The 20,780-nt window shown below is 44.1% G+C and overlaps 1 protein-coding gene and 1 long non-coding RNA gene across 4 annotated transcripts in view; one reads left to right on the forward strand and one right to left on the reverse strand.

The window, feature by feature from the left end:
- The window catches only part of LOC138193377 (pleckstrin homology domain-containing family G member 5-like), a 50,898-nt gene that overhangs the window by 21,695 nt on the left and 8,423 nt on the right, over positions 1-20,780 (forward strand). Inside the window, exon 1 of one of the 3 annotated variants that reach the window (XM_069141380.1) lies at positions 12,457-12,885. The exons of the other annotated variants lie outside the window; for them this stretch is intronic. Within the exon in view, the coding sequence (XP_068997481.1) occupies positions 12,862-12,885 (24 nt within the window). The 5' untranslated portion in view covers positions 12,457-12,861. Of the gene's footprint in view, positions 1-12,456; positions 12,886-20,780 lie in introns of those variants that run through there. 3 annotated transcript variants of the gene reach the window in all.
- LOC138193378 (uncharacterized) lies at positions 1,010-2,704 on the reverse strand. Its single transcript, XR_011177860.1, has 3 exons — positions 2,649-2,704; positions 2,091-2,195; positions 1,010-1,382 (listed from the first exon to the last, which is right to left on the reverse strand). It is a non-coding gene; the product is annotated as an uncharacterized lncRNA (long non-coding RNA).

A 20,780-nucleotide genomic window follows, 5' to 3' on the forward strand; every position in this document is an offset into this window, starting at 1 on the left:
TGCCTGAAAACAAAGAAGTCACCGCTCCCGGCCCAGAACCAGTCCGGCACAAAAACCCCTTCAAACAATTGTTGTATTCAAATCTCTTTATTGTTTAAAAAAAAAAAAAAGTTACCGTGCGTACATCTCTGAGCTTTAGAGGTACTAGTTGGCAGATTTTGATTTGTAAAAAGTGAATGAGTATTATTGAAAGAATAATTTCTTTATCACTTTTATTTTTCCTAGTGTTTAATTAAAACCGTCAAACGGGCGTAAACATTGACTTATGACAGTAAAAAGATGTTTTCTGTTTGGGTATTTTACAAACTTCATGAGACAGGTGGCAGTACAGAGCTGAGGAGAGGAAGATTTTGGAAATGAGATACAACAAAGGTCCCTAGATAGACTATCATCTTACATCTTTGAAGTGACAAAGCTCTCTAGCGGCCATTGAAACTCTGAGGCTTAAAATAGTGCGACAGTATACACACTCAAAGAGTCCTGGTGGGGGAGGTCGGGGTGGACGGATGGGTCAACAAAATGTCTTGACATTGACGCAGGCGACCGCTGTCTTCGTCCCACTTCCTAACGATGGTCAAATTGGTTTCTGTTAACCACGATCATGACGCTGCTCGGTTCTCCCGAACTCAACCAGGAGGTTTTTATTTTAACCATGATGGTGAAGTTCCCCTACCATCAACAAAGTAGTCATTTTAACCACCAAGAGTTTTCCCTCAAACTTACTCAAGCACTTACTTGAACTCAAACCGCGATCTTTCCTAATCGTGTTTTTGTGCCTGAATCGAACCAAACTTAACCTTTTAAAAAGCTTTTATTTTTGCAGCAGTGATTTTAAAATGATGTTTGCTGATGTCAGCTGAGAAAACAAAGTGCCTTTGCAGGACTTGCTTTTGCGATTACACGGCCTTACACCTCCTCCGTGTGCAGAAACACAAAATGAAGCCACTTCAAACCGAAGATTCACACGCCCCGACTGGACTCGGTCCCTCTTGGTTAGCGCAATCTTTCTGAAGCTCCGCTGGATGCAGCCGGACAATATTTGGTCTCTCTTGTGTTGATTCCCGGGCGCTGTGTAAGGTGAAGCAGGGTGGCAAAGCTGCTTTTCTTCTTTTAGGTGTTAAAAGGGGCGCGAGTCTTGGGGCTCTGTGTCTGGTCACCAGACTGTGAAATGAATTATTCCTTTGAAGCCACTGGTTTCTGAAAAAAATGGGAGTCTGGCCAGAAGACCAAGGGAAACCGACAGAGCGTCTGGCCCCGTCGGTCCGTCTGGCTTGTTTTGGTTTTGTCTGCTCTGCCCTGACGTCTCCCTCCTGCCACCACACCAGAGCCGGGCATTAGACGGATTTTCCCATTGAATCGAGATTGTTGTCTCCTGCTGTCCTCTGTGTGGAAACAATGGAGAGGGGAAGATGACAGAGAGAAGAGATGTTGAATTCAGACAGCCTGCAGAGAGAGGCAGAAGTTATATATAGTTTTTCTCCATGGCAACTGAGAATAATAAAGTGTGTATAGGGTGGTGGAGGGGGGGGGGGGGGGGGGCAAATTGCTTAACCTGAACTATCTTTGCTGCCTCTTTCTCTGCTCACCACATCATTGAATCAACTTTTTCTGAAAGACAAACTTGTTTGAGACGCTCTGGCCCCTTTCTGGCATGACAAAGTCCCTCCTGATTTTTGTATTTGTGTGCAGAGCTGTGGCGCAGAAGGCCATCTTATTGGGTTGATTTTATTATGCGAGAAGATAAGGGGAAGACTTGTATCTCAGTGACAGACAGAAAGAGGAGGACGGATAGAATAAAGATAACAGAGGGGGCTTTCCCCCCCCCCTTTTCGTCCATTAGCAAAGCTAACGTTCTTTTAATTTGATTAAACATGATTTTAAATTATTTTAAACCTCATGAAAAATTACCATATTGTAATAATCACATCAACTTTAAGTATGCCAGTAAGAAATCTAGGGCTGATTATCTTTCAAAATGTTTTGATATCGATACCTTGACTTTGATGCTGGTTCCTGAACAATACTTGCTTTTGATACCAGTTCTAGAAAAATCCATCGTAACAAAGAAAATTACACATGAAACGACTCACATGCAGGTTTTTGGTCAACGGTACAATTTCCCGATGTTTCAGAAACGCCTCACGTCCCATCGGTAGATGAAAGGTAGCCAGTCGCGCGGATAGAAACCTGCAGGCCTAGCAGGATGTATTACAAACAGATATGTGACCAGAAATGAGTTTAAGTAGAATAGAGGTGTTCTAACGTAAGATTTACGTACACAAGTTTGAAACGGAGTAATTTTATCTTGGAAGGCCGGCCGCCCAAATAACGGCTACGTAGGGTTTAAAGCTGCGGCTCCCCTAAAGAAATGATGGGGTTTTACAATCGGTATAATATATAGTAGGACACCACCTTATACTCTTAATTATGATTGAGTATATTTGAATTAATAGATCTGCATTAATTAACTGTGTTTGGGGGCAATAAAAATTTTAAAAAAAAATAAACACAGTATGACCTTATAAAGTTAAAGTTTCAAATGTTAGCGTAACATTCAGTCTTCTGTTTACTCCGGGTTGCTCTTTACGAACTCTGAATGAAATATCCACTAATCCTCACTGGCTGGTCACAAACTTTGTCCATCTAACCTTCGGCGCTGGTCCGGTAGTGAACAGTCAGTTTATTGGTGCTGGAACAGCTGCCTGAAAAACAATGAGAGCAGTGAGAGTGAATCACAACAGCGACGTTCAGACCATAAAAACCAAAACAATGAGCTGAAAGAGACTATAAAGCTCTGCGGAGCTGAGAGGAGCTATTGTATAATTCAGCCCCCCTTTCACATACATGTATTTATGCGTTCTTGTGTTAATATAAAATATTCATGACAGGAACTTTAAAATATTTAACTTTTTAATGGGCACGAATTGAAAGAATTCTTCACTGTCAAGGTCAAACTTGAGATTGAAATAAAAGCAGTTCAACTTGGTGTAAAATATTCTGTATAGTTTATATAATTAATTTCACTTTGTAGACATCTGTTTCTGCTTTTGTAAAAAAAAAAAAAAAAAAAAAAAACGGGTGTTGTTCTGTTAAGTATTAAAAAAGCCAAGTTGAATCTGCATCAATGTTGTAACACATGAAAACTACCAAACCTTTTTATTGGCAATTTAGTTCTGCAAGAAAAGACATGATAATCAGTAAATAGTGTGGATTGAAAGACTTCCAGTGAAAATGTCGTAAAAAATTTTGATGAGTCAGTAAGTTTTTCAGACCTCATGTTGCTGCACCATGATGGATCACTTTCAGTTATCTTACACCTTTTACTTCACTGCTTGCCCCCACAGTGGTCTTTTTCCAGTCTAGTAAAGTGAGAATTTCCCCAGATGTCACAATTTTTGATTAACTCTGGTTATGACTTTGAGTTGTGAATAAGAACATTTTACCAGGTGAGTCACGTCGGTTTTGTTGTTTCCAGATGATGGAAGAATAAATTCTGCTGTTCGATACGAGTGTTCATTTAACTCGGGTATATGTTGCTCAATAGGTGTACGTGTCATTTGTAGCAAGCTTTAAACAGCAGGGGGCATCGTCATGGCAACCCCAACCTGCACTGTGCCAGCCCTGCCTTTGCTCAACGATTGAAAGGCACATTTATTTCTTGGAAGGATACGAACATAAATATATATCCCTTGACTTTCACCGACTCCACCCACAAAACAGATTTAGACACATCAAAGAAAGCATTTTTGTTTTACTCAGAAAATGAAAAAAAAAAAAAAAAAAAAACATTAAACTTTTATATATTTCAACTTTAAGAGTTTTTTTTTTTTTTTTTTTTTAAGTACTGCGAATGGTCTCTTTGATATGCCGGCGGCTTGGCAGCCAGACACAGAGCAGACACGAACACAGACAGACAGACGGAGAGAATCTGAGGCCGGTCCTGCTCTGCATTTAAACCTTCTTCTCCTCTTCCTCTCCCTCTCCTCTCCTCTCCTCTCCTCTCCTCTCCTCTCCTCTTCCTCTCCCTCTCCGCTGCTCTCATCTTCCTTTTCCTCTTCCTCTCCTCTCCTCTTCCTCTCCGCTGCTCTCCTCTCCTCTTCCTCTTCCTCTCCTCTCCTCTCCTCTCCTCTCCTCTCCTCTCCTCTCCTCTCCTCTCCTCTCCTCTTCCTCTCCTCTTCCTCTTCCTCTCCGCTGCTCTCATCTTCCTTTTCCTCTTCCTCTCCTCTCCTCTTCCTCTCCGCTGCTCTCCTCTCCTCTTCCTCTTCCTCTCCGCTGCTCTCCTCTCCGCTGCTCTCATCTTCCTCTCCCTCTTCCTCTCCTCTCCTCTCCTGCTTGCCGTATATTAGCTCCCAACGATGACTTCACCGGCACCGTAATTCAGAGGAATCACACCAGTTGTCACCCTGCAGTGCTTCTTCAGCTTCGTCATCCACATTACGCAACGCCTCCGAGAGGTTACTCGAAGGACTTCACGCGTGTTTCCATCGAGGCTTTGCTGCCGTGTTTTGGATACTTTGCTTTGGGAATATCTTCAAAGTCGGTGGGATTTGAAAATCGGGCCCGCTGGTGAAAAGACGATGCTCAGTCCAGAGTGAGTTCTTGGCGGAGGTGGTGGGATTCATTTCACAGATTAGCTCAATACTAGTCTGAGCTTGCTCGCTGGATCGAGCTGGAGGAGCTTATTATCCCCGATTTCCCCCTCCCCTCCCCTTCCTCCTTCTTCACATCTATCCCAGTCTCCCTCATTTCCCTCCTTCCCTCCCTCCCTCCCTGCGCTCTGACAGGACCAGACAAGATGACTCGTAAGGTGTGGGTCCCCTTGACAACGGGCCCCTCCCGGTCCAAACAGCTGGAGGCGGGTCGGAGGGGGGGGGGGGGGGGGGTTTCACACAGAGACGTAGAGGATGAGGAAATGTTTGTCAGCTGGCTCACTTTCCATCCACCTGTTTTAATGCACATTTTCAGTTTGGCCGCTAAAAACAATGGAGGGAAGCTGACGAGGTAGAAAAGTTAGTTTGCAGTGGTGTATTGTTCACCTGGCTGAGGAATTAGCGCCACCAACTGTTTATCTCAATCAACCAACTCCTAATTTTTGGCCTAGTGGCGGTAGTGGATAAAAAAATGTAAAAATGTCATGTGCCTTTTCTTAGACCCATTGTTTTCAATTTGGGTTTTGATATGCTCTAGATTTAAATGGAAATCTGAAGTGTGTGTCTCAGTCACTCACTCTTGCTCTCGCTGTGTTTTTGGCTGCCGTCCATTCTCTCTTTTCTCTGTTTCTCTTTTGTCCCCATTCAGTCAGATATGATGAGTAATCCTCTGCTGATGGTTTTGGGGGATTAACGTCACTATTAGTCAGACCGGCGCAGACTCCTGTGATATACCTCGCACAGAGAATCCCTTTATAACTAGTCGTTAAATCACCCTACCTCTGTTTTTTTTTGTTTTTGTTTTTTTAAAGCTGCCAAACACATACAGAAACAGTGGATCCTCTGACTTAATCTCGCCGTCTGTTCCACTGATCTGCTCGGTAGAAAAATCTCACCTAACCGACGCTGACAGGGAACTGCTAAAGCCGCTAAACAAATGCTCTCATTGGGTTGGATGCCCACCTTCTGCATCTGTCAAGTGGCGGGAGGGTGCCGGTTGTTAGGTGCCGTCTCCAGGGAGAAATGGATTAAGGTCCTCGGTGTCATACGCTCACACCTGATTGTAGTTCATCCTACCGCCAGCAGGGATTTACTTTAGGGAGTAGAGAACATTTTTTATATTCGTTGAGAACTAGTTGACTATCAATCGGAGAGTTCTTTGCATGTTTCTCCTGTTTCAGGTACCGTATAGCATCTAATCCCACAGCACTGTTTTACTGTATGTATGTATTTTTTTTTTTTTTTTTTTTTAACCAGAGCCTGGTAGTTACCAAGGGGCTACCAGCTGCCGCTATGTGGCCTCTAGTCCAGATTTTTGCTGTCACCATCTTGCTGTTTTGTAGCCAGAGGTGGTCATATTTGGACGAGCTGAGGCAGGAACGAGCGTTTGATCCGACTCGATCTGATTGGGCACCTGAGGACACTAGGCCCCGCCCACCGATTGCAGAAACCTGACTGCACCACATGCCTGTCAATCAAACAGACACACCCCCAAAAATTACTGCGTTTTGAGGCCTTATAGCTAATTAATGACGGGATTATTTTCGGATGGTCCGCCAGAAAACTATTAAGAAGCAGTGACTTTAGCAAATGACGGCAGAATTACTTGTGGGAAAAATGTTTGGACTTTGTATTTCATGAGAGAAGTTGAATGGGAGTCTATGGAGACGTAGGCTTTTTGGAGCTGACCTCTAGTGATCGTCGGTGGTATTGCAGTGTAAGGCACTTCAGTATTAGCCTCACTTTTCAGACCTACGTTCACTTCTATATGCAGTTAATAGCAGTAATGTGTTCTTCTCACCCCTCTGTTGTTCAATGGTGGTTGGCAAAAAGCTTCAAGGTGCATTATTGCCACCTTCTGGCGGTAGTAACACATTTCCACCAAGTGCCACTAAAAACATGGGAAATAAGACAGGCTGATAGTCGCAAAAAGTATTTGATTTTTAATTTTGAAATGACTTCCAATGTCATGACCCATCCGTAGTATGAAGCTCCTTCTTTTTCTTTGGTTCTTTTAAGGAATTCCAGTTCTTGTTTAAAGAGGCCTTGCTGGGCAAAACTACAGCGCACTTCATAGTCGTTCCCAATGTTTCTTTCTGTGTCTTTTTTCTCTTTGTGCAAATGTTTCCAGTTTCTCGTTGCAGCTGATTTATTTCTGTCCAGGAAAATACAGTATGTTCATCCGTTTTGCCTGATTGCTACCCAACGTGCACTTCTCACAGCTTGTATTATACTTTAGTGACTGGACCGACTGCAGACTATTAATTGGTTTTCTGAGGAAAATGTTTAAGGATGTGACTTCAGCCGTAAAGTTCGTGGAAAGTTTACTTTATGAAGTAATGTAAGCCCCACTTATGGAAACGGTGGTCTGAGACGCTCTGAGTCATTCTGACGTTAAGGGGAGCCGAGGAAAAATTATCTAATTGCGTTTCAACGTGAAACCGGCTGGTGTTAATTTGTTTATTAAAGGAAGGGGGAAGCGTGCAGGTTCTTTTCCAGCATTTCACACTCGCAGACGACCTCATTCGCACACAGATGCTTCGTAGATCCGCTGCTGGACTCGCTAAAAGTTGGGGGGTTCGCTACCGTCCTGGTCGCTGTGACTAAAACAAGTTTGACAGGGTTTTAAAGGCAAAAATTATGGAGCCATTAATCTTTGAAAAGAATTTAAAAACATACTTCAATCCTGTTTAAACTGTGGTTACTCTCCTTGCTGACTGGCGGTTTTTTATGCGGCGCTTTGATTCATGAATTAACTTGTAAATGCTGTTTTGTGTAGTGATGCAATGTTTCTGCGACAGTCATGATGCAATAAATTGGAAAACTAATTTTAAAAAATTACAACAACAAGTAAAGGAAGTAAAGTTAAACGCAGTCTGTTTAAAAGAACCCTGTGATCTTTTTAACCACTAGGGGCGCTATAGAGAAAGGTTTTTATCAGTGGGTCCCTGTTTTTTGTTAAAATATCTCTGGCAATGTGACACACATTTCTTTACTTGACTACAGTGACAATGTGTCTTGGTTAGTAACTCTCGTTTAATGTAAAAACAAGCTTTAACAATAACAAACTTTAAAACTTTTTAATTTGGTCTAAATTCAATGTTAGCGAAGCATTAATTTCTTTACTTTCTCCTCAGTCAGGTTCTGTTTGTGTTTCCTGCTCTTTTGTGGAGCAAACTGTCTAAAAACGTATTATTATATTAAGCCCACATAACGTTTTTTTTACTTTCCAACGCCAAGTCAAGTTGGTGGACCCAAAGCTTAGATGCAGGTTTTTAGAGGACTTCAGGGTTGTGCGTTCGGGAGTGACGGGGATGTTTTTGACCATGACACCTGTCGGAGGCCGAGCTGCAACTTGTCTAATTGTCAGATAAAAAATTACAAGAAAATGAATGGTTAAATATTCGCGTACTGAACAGCCAAACCCAATTCGACTGAAAACATTCTGATCCGGTTACAAACCTGGAGGTTACACTGTAAAGGAACTGAAGTTATCAATATCAAGGCGTTCTCCAAAATGCTCACAGATGCCTCATTGTACAATGATTAAAAACCAGACATTCAGACAGTGTGCCATCCAACCGGGCTGAAATGCATTCAGAGAAATCACTGAAAACATGTGTTCATTAGGGCTTCTCGGTTAGCGTCTGTGAACTTTTAGTGTATTTCTTTTTCAGTCTGGATCAAACTGACTGGAACTCTCTCGCATTGTAACGCAACGTTCTTGATTTCACTGTTAATCAGCTCCTTGTTTGGATCCAGTTTTTACAATCGATCAGTCTGCATGAAGTTCATAAAACGACGACGACATCTGTCAAACGGCGATTATCATGTCCGCGTCTTATTTCCTTGTCTTATGAGCCTGTGACTGTGAACACTGTGAGTTTACTGCTTGTCGTCACCCGTTAATCAGACATTTAGTAAAAACTGAAATCCTCATCTGTTTTGCTTCAGTTTAACCTTTAGTTTACGTCTGGTTCATCTCTGGTGGAGCGATCGGTGGGTCCTCCACCTTGTACTTTTCCATCCTCACGGGACATGTTGGTCCAGAGGGAAGCTGATGACTCCGACTCAGTGAATCATTTTAAGTCAGAATATTGTAACCAACTTTTACTGGAGAGGCCATCAAGAGAAATCCTGTGTAAAGGAGGGAAAGTAAACAAAAACAGCCATGACCATAACTTAGCTCTATGTACTTGCTACTTGGAAAATGTGTCATATCACTTTCAGCTGAAGCGTTTTTTAACAAGAGGACTTCAAAGTTTTGTTCCACACACAACAAAGTGAAGTAAAAGAGGCTAAAAACAGATTAATTGTCCTCTTTGTGAGACTCGTAAAAGATTCCACTCTCATTTTTTTGGGGGGGGGCTTTTCCAAACACAAGGCAACGAGTATCATTCACATAATCTTTTGTTTACATTCTGCTTTCCGTTTGTCTGTTCCTGATCCCTCCTTCTTGATGATATCATTCAATTCCTGAAAGATTGGTGACCAATCTGACATGGCAAGTCATGGCAAGAATTGCTTGCCTGCTTACACAAGAAAAGAGTACTAATGAGAGCAGTTAGAGGATTTACCAAAAGTTAACTGAAAAAAGGAGCTGAAAGATGCCAAAATGCTCCATAGAGCTGATGACCATGAGGGATCCTTGTCATTTATTGAAGAGAATCTTGGGAAATGACATGAACCATCCTTATGTAATTGCAAAATGTGGCCACAGTGGCCGCTATTCTGCAATTGCGCCATCTTGCTGGTTCTGAGCGGTTTGGAGCAGGAAGTGACCATATTTGGACGGGCTGCGGGAGGATCTGACTCCGTCTGATTGATCGAGTCGAAACACGGCTTTTGAAGCTCGTTTTCTCATTGACGACGGGATTATTTTCAGATTGATCGGCAAAAAACGAATCGGAAGGACCGCCTTTAGCTAACCACACCGAGATAACTCGGCCTCATTTTTCAGACCCGGAAGCTACGTCCAACTTTTACATGAAGTCAATGGTAAAAACACAACTGGTCAAGAGTTTGGAGATCAAACACGGGCCCAGCATACCGACGTATTGACATTTGAAATGTGGAAAAAGCACAACTCTGCCCTTCAGCCTTGGTGGAAAGACATTTATTTTGACAGACGTCCAGCAATAACAAACAAGCTGGACACTGACTTGTGCGTCTCCATCCATACAATGTCTCCTCAGGAAGGCGGGGGGGAGGGGGGCGTTGAACCAGCAATGGCAGTTCAACCACGTCCCCCAGGAGCATCACGGCAGACTGGGGGGGGGGGGACAGGAAGAGGGTACCTGACAGACGCTCCGATGGAAACTGACCAATTTAGCCAGAGTTCAAAGACTCAGGAGGAGAAAACAAACCCACCAAAGCGCCTCGCATACAAAGAGCCCTCTCACGGCAAAAAAAAAAAAAAAAAATCCCGCTAATAGTCCGTTGCGAGCGTTTCGAGAATGCAAACAACCACTGCTTAATGAAATTCTTTTTTTATTTGGAGATTGGCAGCGTGCAGAGTTTTAGTCAGAGAGGCGATAATGAGCTCTGAAAAAAAAAATCGCCCAATTTAAAAAAGAAAAAAAAAAAAAAGGGGGTTATTATGGCTGCGGGAGCACGTGTGGCGCTTGCTCTCCAAAATTCCTCTCAACCGAAGCCAGCCGACGAAACCGTGGAACTTTCAGCTGAAATATTTTAGCTTTAATCTTTTTTTTTTTTCTCACGGCAGCGTGCTCGTCCTCCGTAGCTTAATGCTCACACTTCCCTTTAGTTTTTTTTTTTTTTTTTTTTTTAACCCCCTCTATGGAACTCGTCCCTTGAAGACTTCAGAGCTTTTGGTTATTTAGGGGTTAATGCTAAGGTCAGGCATCAAGGGAAGGTCACTTATGCCCCCCCCCCCCTTCCCTCTCACCCCTCCCCCCCTCCATCTCCGCCTGCGACAATGGCTGCGCCATTGGGGTGTAATCCTTCAGGGTAATTGCTGCTCACTCTTTTAAATTTAGCCTCCCCTAATTAAGGCCGACGATGGGAGGGGGAGAGGAGGGGGGGGGGGGGGGGGGGGAGATTCAACAGGTTGACTTGTTTTGAAGACTCAGGACACAACAAGAAAGAGGACGGGGGGGGGGGGGGGGGTTGGGTATTAAGACCGACCCACTCCCCCTCCCCCCTCACCTCTCCCCCGTAACATGTGGCGTCCCCCCACCCGTCAACTCCCCCCACCCCTCCCACCCCCGGCCTCAGGGGTCTCAGTTGTTTTTTGGTGAGCTCGCTAATTGTGGGGGGGGGATTTAAAACACGGCTCATCTCGGATTAACCAGAATGACAAAAGAACAGAGAGCGGTGGGCCGAGTGTTTGTGGTCGGCGCAGCAGACTGTAACCGGACTTTTAGGCCTTAAATCTCACACACACACACACACACACACACACACACACACACACACACACACACACACACACACACACACACAGAGACAGACAGACAAACAGACAGACACAGACAGGGATGCAGCTAATGACTGTTTTCATAGCAGACTATTGATAATTTAAGTCAGTAAAATATCAGCACGGTCTTGTTTTGAGTGACCAACAGATCAAAACTTTAAAAAAAAAAAAAAAAAAAAAATCAAAAACAAGAACGTGCTTATCATTTTATAAAACACAAAATGCATTTAAGGTTTTGGACCTAGAGACCTATAGTTTCCTTAAAGACAAGATTGAAATCTGTTGGAAAAATATTCTGCCTTGGATGTCCCAAATTTTTAAGTATACTTTGTCCTAAATTTCCGATATCTTTAGACGCCTCCCTCCAGCCCAGGCCATCAAACTCCTCTCCTTCACGTTTTAATGCTAATAAGGTTATCTCTTCTTTTCATTATCAGTTAATCTGCAGATTATCTTCTCAATTAATCAAGGGATTGTTAAATCTGGGAAAACCTTGAACTTCTCAGAGGTCGTAGTGATGCCCTTAAACTACTTATTTGATCTAAAACCAAATATATATTTCATTTACTATTATATAAAGTAAAAACAAGCAGATTATCCTCATTTGAATTTTTTTTTTTTTTTTTTTTTTTGAGAAGCAAAATGTTGATTGTAAAATGACCGAAATACTTTTTAATTGATTTTTAAAGTAGTTTCTGGTCAATTTTCTTTTGATCAACTACTAAATTAGTCAACTAATTGCCGCATGTCTCAATGAAGGCTTTCTGTCTGTAAGGTGGAGTTGAGAGGAAACTGATGACATCACTGCGACGTCATCAGGGTTACTTTTCTCAGAGCAAAAGAAGACGTCATAGTCTGATGACTGAATTAAAGAATAAAGTGACTTTGACATATAAAATTGGTGTATTGCCCCCGTCAAAAAAATTCTAAAAGAGGATTATTCAATTAACAGAATATCAATCGGGAACAATTTGATACTTGATTAGCGGGTATTATTTACCTTCTTTTTTTTTTCTTCTTCTTCTTCAAACTGATCAGAATCAGGACGGTTTCCTTTTTTAGGTCTATTTACGTTGACCGATTTGCTCTTTCGTTCTGTCTCCCGGTTAGCAGGCTCGGAAAGAAGCAAACCTGGCAGCCCACGTTTGACCTTCCGTCCCCGCGGGGTCAAAGTTCAAACGCAGTCCTAAATCAAGGCGGGAGAGTTGAGCTCGGCCACGAAATGGGAAACTCTCTCGACGCTCGCTCGCCCGCCGAAGTGAAGTTTGGGGTCTGAACGAGAGCAGAAACGTTCAAAGAAGCTGCCGTCGGATGGGAAACGGGGCCAGGTTGTTGTTTTTTTTGTAGTTTTTTTTTTTTTCAGTCAGATCGGTTTCAGTGAGTGCATGAGTCAGCCAGGATGTGTGAGAGCTTGTGGGGGTGTGATTGAGCAGATAGGCGGGGTTGATTATTTCTGTCTGTGTGTGTCTCTGTGTGTGTGTGTGTCTCTCACCAGTCGACCGCTGTAGTAAACAGAGCGAGCCTCTTTCGAGCCCACCGTCTGTCGCGTCAACTCCGTCCGCTGGCTTTAATTTGTTCACCCAGAAGCTCGGGGGTTTTATTTTCGGAGCCGGGGAAACGCAGAGAGTTCAGAAACTTTAAAGATTCGGGACTTTAAAAAAACCCATTCACCCCCCCCCCCCCACACCCCCCACCTGCTGTTTATTGGACCTCGGAGGTATTGATCGGTCGTTCTGCTGTAAGAGGACGCCTTTCCTGGGAGGTGGAGTTTATATGGCAAGTACATACGATGTGAAGGTAAAGTTTGCTTAAAATTTTTTGCATAAAAGAACTTTTATTTTTGTACTTTTATTCGTTAAAAAAAATGTAAAAAGGAAATGTGTCGCCGCTAGAAAACACTGCTGCTTTAAAATGTGTTTACGCTGCTTTTCATTCAATATCTGTACGAGCAAAGTACAGCAGACATAAACGAGAAAACGAGGACCTCGGCTGATCATTTTCTTCACTATTAATTAAATATTCGTAGACTTTTAAGTAACGGTAAGATATATGACGTAAAGCGGGACAAAGTGGGGTGCTAGAGTTGAACAAAAGGGGTGAACTAACAACAGTAAGAATAACAGATGCAAGTAAAACAAACAAAAACAACAACAAAAAAAAGGCATGTTGGTCTTGGATATTATTTTCTAGTGCGTTTGTATGTAAGTAAGTGTTTTTTTTTTATTTGTGTGCGTGTTCCTGTGTGAATGTAAAGATCGTTGATTCGCACAGTGATAGATTCCATTCAGTGTTATTTGTAAAGCGTCAAATCACAACACGACTGCCAGATGTTGAGTTTCTTGGCTTTAACACACCTGGAATAATGTATTGATCATCAGAGCAGAGGCACCGTCGCTGGCTGTTCTGTTCCTCTGCCTGCGTGAGGTTTGTGAACGCACCACTCATCCTACCGGCACTTTTTTAACTCCTCTTTTTTTTTTCTTTTTCTTTTTTTTTTTCCCCTCCTCTGTCTGCATATTTCACATCTGCTTCTTATATCAACAGACCGTTGTACCCATCAGCGCTCTCTCTCTCTCTGTGTCTGGCTGTCTCTCTCTCTCTCTCTCTCTCACTCTCTCTGCCCTTTCCATATTCCTTTAAAACCAAAATTACCAACCGGTTTTCCGAATAATCAATCTCCAAAAGTCGTATTTGGAGCAGCTCTGCGTCCAAATCAGTGGATCCAGTGGAAGTTCTAGCTTCACTTGGCAGTTATTTATTTATTTATTTTTTTCTTTCCTGCTCACTTCCTCCTTTTTTGGTCTTGTTCACCGCCCTCCTGTCTGTCTCTCCGTCTTCTCCTGCCCCGGAGCTATGGATAGGAAGGCCGGTTGCGTCACAGTCCGGGGCCGACGCTGCCTCAGTCGGCACACTTGACTTTGCTGAAGCAGAGAAAGAGGTAAAGGGAAAGAGGAGAGCAGCTGCTGGTGAGTGGTGGTTGCTTTTCTTGGTGTATCGATCGCCCCGAACGGGACGGTGTGTCGAGCCTCGGGAGGATTTACTCGTGTTTCCCTCCCGAAGCAGCGTGAGCGTGTTTGTTGTTGTTGTTGTCGTCGGTTTTCTCCGTGACGACACCGTGACACCGCCGTGTGTCATGTAAATATTTGACTGTGCTGCAGCGTGGGTTGGGGGGAGATGGAGGAGGGGGTCACTTGTGTTTCCACTGAAGTCGGTCTTAAAAAAAAAAAAATTTAAAAAAAAACCACACAAAAAAAACACAGACATCTTTAATTGCTTTGACCTTTAAATGAAGTTGAGAAATGATTTCTCATTTGCCGTGGCTGTGAAAAATGAGCAAGTAGTATTTTTTTTTTTTTTTTTTACTGGGTAAAAACTTCACGGCGTGTTGAAACAAACCTGCCGCTGGAATGCAAAGTGTATTCTACCGGGGGGGGGGGGGGAAAAGTATTTCCTTTTGAACGTGTTTGTTCCTGAGTTTAGTTACTTTCTGTGGTAAAATGCTTTGAAAGTGTTATTGCTGGCAGATGGACCTTGGGGGGGTGGGTGGGTGGCAAAGATAAAGGGAGACATGACAAAGGTGCATCACTAAGACAAGTCATTCTCAGGGAAGTTCATGATCAGTTAAAGGGTAATCACCAGGAGGGGAAATTATATTTCAGAATGGTTTTATTTCCCTCTTTGCCTGCTGTGTGAAATATGAACGCAGCGCTGATGCAATGCACAGTTGGCCTGTTTCTCCCTAAACGTCGATACGTATCCTGGGAAAAATCCCTCGACCTTAACGTGTTGGCGTGCAGAGGAGGAGGAAGACGTGCAGAAATACCGCGTTCGTTTACTGGAATACTATAAAACGGCAAATGAGTCACGCAAAAAAAAACAACAAAAAAAACTGATTTGGATGTGATGCGTTTTTCTGTTCGGGTGATTTTAATTTCGACATCGCTGGAAAAGAAGCCCGATGGCGGCCAAGAAACACACAAGACGGTCGAAACTTATTTTGAAGGGTAAAACAAACGCTAAAACTCATCACCCGAACTCTCTGCTGTAAACATCCAGCACAGTTTACACACCGACTCCCTGCTTCAAATTGGATCGGCCATACGGGCGCGCTGCGATCGCAGTCGGCGCGCCGGCGGCAGATCAGTTCCATCACAGCTCGATCGCCTCCAAATGAACCGCTTTTGGATAAATCGATTGCTTGTTTGCTAATTGACCGTTCAGTTAAACCCTCCTTTCCCTCAGCGCCAACCGTCCAATCAAAGCTGACCGAGCGTCCAGGAATAGGCAGCATTCAATACAACAAAATCGGACCTCAACCTTGTGTGAAAGCGTCCACACAAGGTTGAAGTTAGAACAAAATAATACTGTTCTGAAGTACTTAACCGTGACGCAAACACAACACTGCTTCGTAAGACGCCTTGTTGTCGTTGTAAACGTACGAAGAAATTGAGTTCCGTGCTCAAAGAAGCTTAATCAGCTGGTTTGGGTGGAGCTCAGCTGTGTGAATAAATGTTACTAAACAGGTGTATGAGCTGAGGTCATCATTTCAGTAAAAAAAAAATAAAACAAGAACTGACATCAGCTCACAATTCGTACTCATTTCTTACCTCATTATCGCGGTAAACTTGACCGGCATAGCAACGGTATCTAAGGTCGGTGTGTGATGTAAAAGAAGTGAGCAATGAGGCATCAGTCACAGGTGTCCTTTGGTTAAATGCACAAGTACGTCTTATCGGGATCGTGACGCACTGTTTCATTTTGGCTCGGAGTTGCGTCTTCGAATGACATCATCCCTCCTCCTTACGTTTAATGTCTGTCGGTGAGGGAACGCGGTCACCAGAAATCACCGCCGCGTGGTCCTTTTATGAACCTACTGAACATATGTTTGGGGCGCACACACACACACACACACGCACACACACACACGCACACACACACACACACACACACACACACTTTGCTCTCTCCTGGAAGGATGAAACACAACAAGTGCCTCCGTTTGAGTGGATCCATATGTGCGCCAGGCGTCCTAACCGTACTGTACCGCGGCACGGGAGAGTCGGTTAATGGGGAACAGGCGTGCAGACGGGCAGGCGGTGCTGTTGCATAGGAGGGGGAGGGGGGAGGGGGGGGGAAAGGAGGGGGGAGAGCATAGTTAAAAAAAACGGGGGGAAAAAAAAAAACCCAGCGAGGCCTGGCTCTGCTCCTGCGCCTCCTCGCTCAGCCAGAGGTCGGATGGCAGCAGAAGAAAGGCGAGCGAGCCAGGCATCTCTCTGCCGTGGCACTCATCAACAGACGCACCGTTTTATTTATTAAAAAAGTAAATCAGACCTGCCTTTGATCTCCTGCAGCCTCGCTTGTTTTTCAATCCCGCCTGCCGGAGGCCAGCGCCGCCGCCAACGGGCAACCCTGCGTCATGTTGAGGCCCACTCTGCAGCGCAGGTCGAGAGGCCCGGCGGGGGTCGCCGGACGTAGTGAAAAGTTACCGCGTAGGGAGGATCGACCCGCCTCGGTCTGTCAGCGCAGTGTGATGAAAAGCGGTTCTGCACAAAAAAAAAAGAAAAAAAAAAAAAAACGGCTTTTAATTTGAAAGGGATGCGTCTTCCTGCATCCCTTTCAAATTAAAAGCCGTCGTTTCAAATTAAAAGCGTTTCGCACACCGTCCAGCCTTTCAGCCTTAATGCCGGGTTTTCACCTTGTTTTATTAGTTAGTAATCAAAAGTCCTGATGTCGTCCAAGTCGGTCGGGGAGGAACTAGAGAGCTGAAACATTCAATATAATACTGATATCAACTGGGAAATCTACTTCTCCACAGATATCATTTTATGGACGTATTTGACTGCTGCAGCTGTTAAAATAAACATCTGACAGCTTCTTCACATCTGTGTACGTTCATTAGGAAGCAGTGCAAGAAAACAGATACTCCAACTTTTCTTTGCTTTATTATCGTTATTAAACACCTCTTTTTTTTTAGGGTATTAAAAACTGGTTTAAAAAAATCAAATAAATGAAGAATAATAATTCTTTGGGTCTCTGAACCTCTTAATTGACTAATGCGTAGATCAATTAGTTATAAAAGTGATCGCTGGTTTCCCCATAATCTTTTTTTTTTTTTTTTTTTTTTTTTTTGTAAAGATATTGTGTAAAAATGATCTGATGACACAGTAGTCATCCTGAAACAACAGTCAGATTATGGATATTGTGAAATTTTGGTTAAATATTGTGACACTTGATTTAGTCTCTGTGAAGCCGTTACAGTAAAACAAACTTGCAATCAGCTGCGAAATAGACTCAATTACTTGTTTATTAGCAAATTATTAGCCAACCCAGCAGAACCTAATGGAGTCTAATACAACTCTGCTGTCATGTATGTTATAATGTTCAGTGTTGTTGAACGTCTTGGTCTCTACAGGCGTGTCGTTGAGTGTTTTTTGGCTTCGTCAGCTTCAGACATTTGTTTCCGTTACCGCGGTGACGTATCCATCCAGGTCAAATGTGTGTATTTGACTGTTAAAAAAAAAAAAAAAAAAAAAAAGGGAGACGGTGCTTGTCTCTCTCTCTCTTCCAGCCGTAGACGATGAACCACCGGTGATGGATGTGTCCTCGTGGCTGATTTTTTTTTTTTTTTGGGGGGGGGGGGGGGTCGTCTTTGGTTAGTTCGGTGCGAGCTGGTCCGACCGAAGTCTGTCTGGATGTTTGACTTGACTTCTCTGCAGTCACACTGTTTGAACAAGACCGTGCATGATTTGCTGCTGCTCTGCTGCTAACCAATCATTTGCCTGCGTGGGTGGGTTTTTTTTGTGTTTTTTTTTTGTTGTTGTTGGGATACACCTGAGCGTTTTTCTGTCTGTTTGTAAAAAAAAAAAAAAAAAAAAAAAAAAAAAAACATGAGAAATGAGGAGTTCGAGGGGTTCGAAGAGGGAACGAGAGGTCGACTCGCAGCCGAGTCCTCCAGCTCCGACGTGTTCAAGCGAACCGTGATTTACTCGCCGGGGAGAATCTCCACCTCCGTTGGCAAATCGGTGCCGACGTCCGACGTGTCGGGACAGGACCCGAACGCTGCCTCTTCTGTGGGAGTGGAGTGATGGGAAGCGTTAAAGTTGGCCCGAGTAATTGAACACGCCGCGTGTGGATGTCACCAGCGTGATCCTCCGTTCACTCCCACATAAAGGAGCTCTGAAGCTCTTGTGTTCATTCAGGTTCACTTTGATTTCACTCGTTCTCTGTAGTGTGTGTGTGTGTGTGTGTGTGTGTGTGTGTGTGTCCATGTCCATGATGATGATGATGGTCGCTTGGAACAATCAATGACAGGGAGTTGAGTTTTCTCTATGGGTGTGGGCAGCACTATGACAAACAGCTGTGTGGGGGGGGGGGGGAACTCCTGTTTTCACAATATGCCCATAAAAGATAAGATTTATATATATATATATTACTGTCAGATGCCGTAAGTTTACATGTTTTACATAAACCCGACCACACACACACACACACACACACACTAAAAGTACAAACACGTGATTTTATGATTTATCTCCTCTCCTGGTCAGCTCTGTTCCACCCAACGTGTTTAAACCTTTTCGTCACTCTAAATTTAAATGAGAAAATCCGTTCATTTGTGATTTATAACCCGGGTCAGCTGACATTATCAAACAGATTCTCTCAGCTGGAGCTGAATGACGTCAAAATAAAACTTTTCATCTGCAGCAGGGAAGACAGTTTCTCTTGGAAAGTAGACACACTGTCTGTTTGCCCAAAGCAGCCAATTAGTCCTTAAAGAGTTTATCAAATTTCAAATTTTTTTTTTTCAAATGAATTTTTTTTGGGGCTAGCCAGCGTCTACTGATAGCATGTGAGGCGTTTAGGGAAGCTTGGTAATTTGTAGCATCTAGTGAAAAGCTTGCTGATCAGGCTTTTTTTTTTTTTTTTTTTTTTTTGGGGGGGGGGGGGGGGGGGTGTAAAAGTATCTTCTAGGAATCGGTATCGAAATCAAGGTGTAAAGAGAGAGACAGGAAATACAATTCATAATTAACTTAATATTTCAGCTTTGGGACCTCCCAACAATTTGGAGCGAGTAAAAACTAATCTAATGAGTTTTGCTTTCTATATTTAAAGTGAAGTTTAGTTTTCAGCACTTCTGGATAGTCTGAACTCCAAATTGATCAACTTTTACGCAACAGAACGAGCCGGATTTCAGACGGTCTCCGTCGGGACGATACGTTCTGTGAGAGAAACCGTAGCCTGCGGCGGGAAACCACCCTCTTTTTAAAGAAAAAAATGTTTAACTCCTAATGCAAACACACACACACACACACACACACACACACACACACACACACACGGTGATGCGTGCTGTTACTCAAGTGCTAGGTGTGCTTCTGGCAGGACAAGCCGTTCCGGAGGAGGGATGAGTGAGGTTCGAGGGGGGGAAATGAACACACACACACACACACACACACACACACACTCACTCACTCACTCTCTGTGATGGATGGGCCTCGTATCACGCCGAGTCAGATCTGTAATCTGGGTTTGAATTTATCGCCGGCCTTTCCCCGTCAATGCGTCGCGCACAAAGACTTATTGCGCCGCAGATTTCCCCCGGCGCGCGAGGAGGAGGCGGCGGCGGCGAGCTGGCCGAATTTATGTAAAATTTGAATATTGCGACGGCGGCGAGGAGATGGCGGCAAGAATTAAGACCGCCTGGAAGACGGAAAGAAACCTGGAAAACCCGCAACTTCCGTCCTTTAATTATAAATCACGTTGCAAGTCGCAGAGTCGAAGCCCGCGTGAGGCCTCTTTTCTCCGTGTCCTTGTTAGCGGCGGTTACGCTGCGGCGTGCCGGTGTCGAGCCTCGGTCGGCTTTATCTACAGCCGAGCGGCCGCTGCGCCGCTCGTCGATGGCACGACCCGGGCACGCCTGTGTTTGTAGGCCCGTTTAATGCGTGTGTGTGCGTGTGTGTGTGTGTGTGCGCGCGTGTGTGTGTGTGTGTGTGTGTGTGGAAGGAGAGTTGGCATGTTTGCAGGATGTGTGGAACCAGGGGTGCATATAAGCAGGTGCCACGTGGCGTCGGTTGTGCGAAGCCAAGACGTGTGTGTGTGTGTGTGTGTGTGTGTGTGTGTGTGCGTGCGTGCGTGCAGCGGTTTCATCTCCAGTCATGCCCCCCCCCCCCCCCCCCCTCCCACACACACACCTCCCTCCCCCCCTCACCCCCTCACCCCCAGCCAACCGCCACTAATCCGGGCAGATCAGAGAGCAGGCATGCAGAGGGACACACGCGACACACGCTCACATGACACATGTTGTCTCGCACACACATTCATGCGGTCGCCGCGGCGACGCACGCACGGCTGCCTCGTCAGCTGTCCCGCACCTTCACTCCTCCTCCTCTTCCTCCGTGTCGCGTTGTGTAAAACTAATCCAGATCCAGAAACGGCTGGATAAAAAAAAAAAAAAATAAGTTTTTTTTTTTTTTTTTTTTTCCTTCCCTAAATATCAATCATCCACCTCATCAATAGGAATGTTCAGTATTGGAAAAATGTCCGTCTGAGCCCCCGTGAGCTCGGAACGTCTGCAGGTTATCCGTCATGAGTGCGAGATTACGAGCTTTTCTCGGGTTTTTATTAGAAGTCTTTTGTGTTTGGTTCGTTCTTCTCTTCCAAACCGATGATGCACTCGTTTATCTTGGCCAAAG

The sequence above is a fragment of the Embiotoca jacksoni genome, unplaced genomic scaffold (genome assembly GCF_022577435.1).
Source record: "Embiotoca jacksoni isolate LCO1_2020_lvr unplaced genomic scaffold, fEmbJac1.0.p SCAF_9, whole genome shotgun sequence".
Classification (NCBI taxonomy): Eukaryota; Metazoa; Chordata; class Actinopteri; family Embiotocidae; genus Embiotoca; species Embiotoca jacksoni.